This window comes from Thalassophryne amazonica, chromosome 12 (assembly GCF_902500255.1).
Source record: "Thalassophryne amazonica chromosome 12, fThaAma1.1, whole genome shotgun sequence".
Taxonomy (NCBI): domain Eukaryota; kingdom Metazoa; phylum Chordata; class Actinopteri; order Batrachoidiformes; family Batrachoididae; genus Thalassophryne; species Thalassophryne amazonica.
The window spans coordinates 72,224,573-72,230,572 of record NC_047114.1 but is presented as its reverse complement, the minus strand read 5'-3'; the positions used below and the strand labels follow the sequence as shown (position 1 = coordinate 72,230,572).

The window sequence follows — 6,000 nt, the reverse complement described above, 5'->3', positions numbered from 1 at the left end:
CGCTGTGAAAGCAGCTTAAATAGCAGGCATTGAGAATCAAACTCTGTTGGTTTTACTCTCAAAAATGTCTGATGACTCATTGCAACTTGATATCAGGGCTGCCTTCTTGTTAATAAGCTGTTAAGAAGAAATGTGTTTCTTGAATCTCCCATTCTGGCACCCACATCTACAGAGGCAGTAGTCTTTTCATGTCTTGTTGTGATTCTGTTTGATGTTGTCTTCCTGTTAAAAGTAAGTGTTTCCTTGACAGTAAGCCTGTGCTTGACCCTGGGGGAATGTTTGGTCTCTGTATATGATTAGCCTAGTCTAGAAATGCTCCATCTATATGTAAAATTCATTAAATGTCACTGGTTTTCATGGTTTTGGAATGGTGGTCACCAAGCTTTTTAAAGTCAAGATCACATCTCATGTCAGACTAAAAGCAAAGTTTTGCTGGGTAGTGTGAGGGCTTCTTTTCAAGACCTTGAACAGTTAGTCTGGTGAGCAGAGTTGGAGTTGATTTTACTCAGTTGTCTTTAAATGCAGAATTTGTGCACACTGGGATCAACTTGGGGATTAAGAACCTTGCTCATGGATACCTTTTGGTTGTAATCTGGTGTGACACAGCTGCGATTAACTCTTCTATCCAAGTTTTCTGGTCCGGTTGGGCCTCCAAACTGTTATTCTGAAGTTGGGAGGCTGCTTCTATTAAGCCCTGTTTACACATAGACGGTTTTGTCCTGCGGGTAGTACGTAGACCGAAGTTCGCGGTAGTTCCGGCTGTTTTCGCGGTGGAAAGGGGCGGAGCATTTCGCCAGCCATTTTGACCGCCATACTATCCGCAAATACGCGGCTAAAACACAGCTAAATCCGCTGAATAAAAGCGGTGTTTTGACGCCGTAGCATCTGGCACACGTCAGGCAACGGGGGTTAATACCCAGTTCTATCCTTTACATCGCAGGTTAAAGACGCGCGTGAGAACGGCGGTGTTCTGCTGCCGCCGATAATGCCCTGTGTACCGCTGGTTTTATCCAGGCAAATCCTGCGTTACTCCAGGATCTTTTGCATATAGGCACCGCCCCCAGAGTATAATAGGGCTGAAGCAGCAGGAATACATGCCTCTGTCACTGCAGGGGGAGGGAGATCATTCCTCAGCCTTTTCTTCTCCTTCCTTTCCCCCTCCTCAACATGTTGCTCTGTCTCCACCACAGGCCTCCCCTCTGCTTCTGAACCAGACCTCTTGGTAAGTCCTTGCCACTGCCAATTTTCTTTTAGGAGGCATACTGGAGCTTCTCTGCAAAAATATCTGGAGCTGGCCCAAGTGCCATGCAGCGCGCTAGCGTTTTATACTGACCGCCGCCTATCGGCCGTTTGGAACACCGTTTTAACCGGGAGGTGGCGTTTAGAACGGCGCACTGTCCGCTAGCGCCACCGTTTTGTTTGCCTCTGTCGCCGGTTAAAATGCCGTTGAGGACGCCGATGTGGGCTCTATCGCCATTTTACACGCCGTTGGTTAGGCATACAACGCCGGCCTCCAATTACGGCGGTGTAAACTGCGGCACTACAGGAAGGGGCAGGATGAAACGGCGATTAAAAAGTATCAAACGCCGTTGTTCGCGTTGTCTCCGTCGTCACGCAAATTCTCCAGGAGCGCTCCCGGAATTATTCGACATGTTGAATAATTTTTTCGACGATTCCCGGTAAAGCCGGAACTAAGCCATGCCCCCTAGTGCCGGCGGTTAACAACGGCGTTTGATCCTTAAGACGGCCAAAAACCTCTTCTGGGACTTTCAGGGAGCTCTTACGTCTATGTGTAAACCAGGCTTAGCTGTGGGCCACTGTTTCCTCCTTGTCTGGTTGATGACTGGAGTCAGTGTTATGAGTTCTGCTCTTCGATTCTTCGATTCTAGGTTTGTGCCAGCCCACTCTTCGGGTGTGTATGTGTTTGGTATCTAGTCACCATTTGCCATGATGGGTGGGTGGGTGGTGGGTGGGGGGGAAATTCATAATATTTGAAATTTTCACTGACAGTCTGTAACACATACAGTGTAGAGGTGATAAATATGGAGTTTTGAAAAATCATCGGTAAGAATGTGTATTGTGGTACTAAATGGTGTGCTTGCACCTCTTTTCCTCTGTGTTGGACCTGTAGCTGAGTGATGCATTGGGGTTGAGCAGTGACTGTCTCCACCTGGACTGCGTGGGGGAGATCACCAAGTAGGACCTGATTCAGAAATTCCCATGGTGAGTGGCCTGCCCTTATAACATAGTTTCTGTTATAGGTATCTCTTGACCAAATCTGAAGAGCATCCACTGATTGTTGTTATTCCTGAAAAGAATTGTGTAACTGGGATGTTAATATCACCTTTTGTTTTTGAAGTTTTACTGCTGCATTTCTTTTATTTTGAAAATCAGAGACGTGATGTTAACCTGAGCATGTTATATCCATTTCTAGGGCCAGGGCAAGACTGTAAAGTCAGAGGGCCAAATCTATGGGCGTGTCTAGAGGTAAGATAATGACTTGCAGTAAATAGGTTCATTGATTCAGTGATTAAAACAGTGTTTCCCAGGACAACTAAAGGGTTGTCTTCGTTAACAACACTGTCTGCATTCATTGTTTGTTTTTCCTCTGTAGAATGGGTGCTCATATGTTGGCTGTGGAGAATCTCACGCTGACCACAGCACCGTCCATTCGCAGGTGGGAGATCTCAGATCTTTTTAATGCTGTTGTAGTGAGAAAAGTAACGAATGCAGATGTTCTCTTAAAGAACTTTTGTGGTTGAATAAGATGTAAGGTGTCAGTGGATATGATGGAGGAGAAGCAGAGGAGACATAAATTACAATAATGCCAGTTGCAAGCCTGGGGAGCCATGACTTTAGCTTTTTTTTTTTTTTTTCTTTTTTCAGAAACACAGTATCAGAAAGTCTTTGTGCATCTCGCAGCATTGGCAGCACACACATTGCTGCTAACAAGTGTGGGTGTTTGCCTAGATCTCTACATCTTGTACAGTTTTGCCAGTGGATCATCTGTTATTAATAGATAGTAATTCCTGTGGGAAGTGGGGGAGCTTCACTAGTATTATCAGTACCATGGATACTATATCTCACATTCAGTTGCTATGAATCTTTACATAGCTTCTCAAGCTGTTAATGTAGATAAAAAGTCAGAATGGATAAAAGAAATGCTTGTGCAGGAGATTCGTATTAGAGGACTGACTTTTTATTATATTACCAGTGACTTTGATTTAGGGGTGGGTGATATATACGATATAACCGTTTCACGATATAAATTTGGCCGACGGTAGAGATTTAGACTCCACCGACCAAATCGCGTTAATGCTTGTTGAGGACGTCATCGTATCTTCCTCCAGTGACTCTGAATGACTGGAAAAGGCTGCAGTCAGTGCTTTGGTCACAGGCTCCCTCTCCGCTCTGTAGATTAAACCTTCTCCGTGTAAGAGTGCAAAATTATAAGCTATTTTATCCCTCTGGAGTTGCCTGACTGAATTTGGTCATGTAAAAGTCACATGATGATTATTATAGTAATAATTTCTGCAATGGTTTTTTTTGTGAATTTTATGGTCATATTGGTGCCCTATTTGCAGAAAACCAAAGTAAACAGTCTCACTTTCCTCTCATTCAACTGCACTGAGCGCTTCCGTCTTTGCCCAGGAGAACAGAAAAAAAAAAACCCATGCCTTCCGCCCCACAACATAAGCCAATCAGAGCATCAACCCACGACAGTGTGCTCTGAGGTCTTTCTGGACAAAACGGCACCAAAGCAGCTAGCCTGACAACCGGCCCAGCTATGATTGGGCCGGATAATGGCCTTCATTTGGAGGAGATTCCCACTCATAATGACCAATAGGAAAGCAGCGCTCACATGCCCCATCAAAGTGAGGCTGACGTCAGTGTTTCAGCCACCAACCGGTCACAGACTAGGAGAGAGAGGCCATATCTGGCCCAATTCAGGGCCGGTTGTAATGTTAAAAGCAGACAAACTAACACTGCCTCCTGCTGGACAGAAGCAGGAATGGTGAAATGAGATTATTCCAGTGCACAAAAATACATGTCTAACAAGTCCGAGAATCAGGTCAAAATTAATTATATCTGGTTTTTATTTTTTTTTATTTTTGTATTTATTTATTTAAATCAATTTAGCTTTGCAAAGGGACTATATGACCCATTCAGAAATGCTTCATTATAACTTTAACACTTAATTTATATCGTGATATACGCCATTACCGTGAAGGGATCATTATATCATGATTTGAATTTTAAGTCATATCGCCCAGCCCTACTTTGATTCGCCTTTTTTCTTATCCAGGGTGACTACTTAATGTCTCTGTCCCTTTGTGTCCATGTCTCTCTGCCCCTTAACTGTGTGCAGTTGTGGTGGTCCAGGGAGGTACCAGGAACCGGTCTAGTCCTCAGCTGCCAGTGGATTTTAATTAGTAAAATGTAAAACAACAAACAAAACATTTTGCTTTAAGTTTTTAGCTTAAAAGTAATACATCAGAAAACAAAACCTTTCTGCTGCATGTGTTCTTTTAAAGAAATGCGGATTTGCATAATTAGTCTTCACTATGATGAGTAATAAATTCAAATACTACTCTATGAAAAAGCTTTCTACAACATATTCAGGCTGGACTACATTTTGTGTATGTGAAATTACATTTTTCTGTAATTGAGTTCCCTAGTTGGCACACAAGATGTGGTCTGAAACTTTTCAACATGGTTAAAATGTCCATGTGGAAGCAATAAGATATGTTATTGAAGTTATAGAACGTCACATTATAAGGACAAAAAAAAAAAAAAATTGTGGGATGCCATAATCATCTTCTGTGCACTTTATATAAGTGAATAAGATGAGGGGGAGTATTATGGTATGCTTAGTCTGGTGTTCATTGTTGCTTTTCCCAGTTCCCATTTAATCTATTATTAGACTCTATTGGCTTTTGCTCAAAAGTAAATGAGTCCCCCACCATTTAATCATAGTCTTAGATCTTGTTCTGACTTATGGTATGGAAATAGAAGACTAACAGTATTCCCTGAAACTCCCTTCTGTCTGATCATTTCTTAATACATTTACATTTACTCTGATGGACTACCCAGTCAGTGGGGAATAAGTTTCATTACACTAGAAGTCTTTCAGAAAGCGCTGTAACTAGTTTAAGGATATGATTCCTTCTTTATGTTCTCTAATGCCATATACCAACACAGTGCAAGTAGCTACCTAAACTCGTTAGGGAGATAGAGTATCTCGTCAATAGTTTTACATCCTCATTGAAGACAACTTTGGATGCTGTAGCTCCTCTGAAAAAGAGAGCTTTAAATCAGAAGTGTCTGACTCCGTGGTATAACTCACAAACTCGTAGCTTAAAGCAGATAACCCGTAAGTTGGAGAGGAAATGGCGTCTCACTAATTTAGAAGATCTTCACTTAGCCTGGAAAAAGAGTCTGTTGCTCTATAAAAAAGCCCTTCGTAAAGCTAGGACATCTTACTACTCATCACTAATTGAAGAAAATAAGAACAACCCCAGGTTTCTTTTCAGCACTGTAGCCAGGCTGACAAAGAGTCAGAGCTCTATTGAGCTGAGTATTCCATTAACTTTAACTAGTAATGACTTCATGACTTTCTTTGCTAACAAAATTTTAACTATTAGAGAAAAATTACTCATAACCATCCCAAAGACGTATCGTTATCTTTGGCTGCTTTCCGTGATGCCAGTATTGGGTTAGACTGCTTTCTCTCCGATTGTTCTGTCTGAGGTATTTCATTAGTTAATTCATCCAAAGCCATCAACATGTTTATTAGACCCATGTCCTACCAGGCTGGCTCAAGGAAGCCCTACCAATTATTTAATGCTTCGATCTTAAATATGATCAATCTATCTTTGTTAGTTGGCTATGTACCACAGGCTTTTAAGTGGCAGTGATTAAACCATTACTTAAAAAGCCATCACTTGACCCCAGCTATCTTAGCTAATTATAGGCCAATCTCCAACCTTCCTTTTCTCT

The 6,000-nt window shown here is 42.1% G+C and overlaps 1 protein-coding gene across 1 annotated transcript in view; it reads left to right on the top strand.

Moving 5' to 3' along the window:
* Positions 1-1,950: 1,950 nt before the first annotated feature.
* usp33 (ubiquitin specific peptidase 33) overlaps positions 1,951-6,000 on the top strand; it is a 30,045-nt gene continuing 25,995 nt past the window's right edge. Inside the window, 5 exon segments of the mRNA XM_034182601.1 lie at positions 1,951-1,965; positions 2,132-2,215; positions 2,217-2,223; positions 2,435-2,487; positions 2,615-2,677. Coding sequence (XP_034038492.1) covers positions 1,951-1,965; positions 2,132-2,215; positions 2,217-2,223; positions 2,435-2,487; positions 2,615-2,677 — 222 coding nt within the window.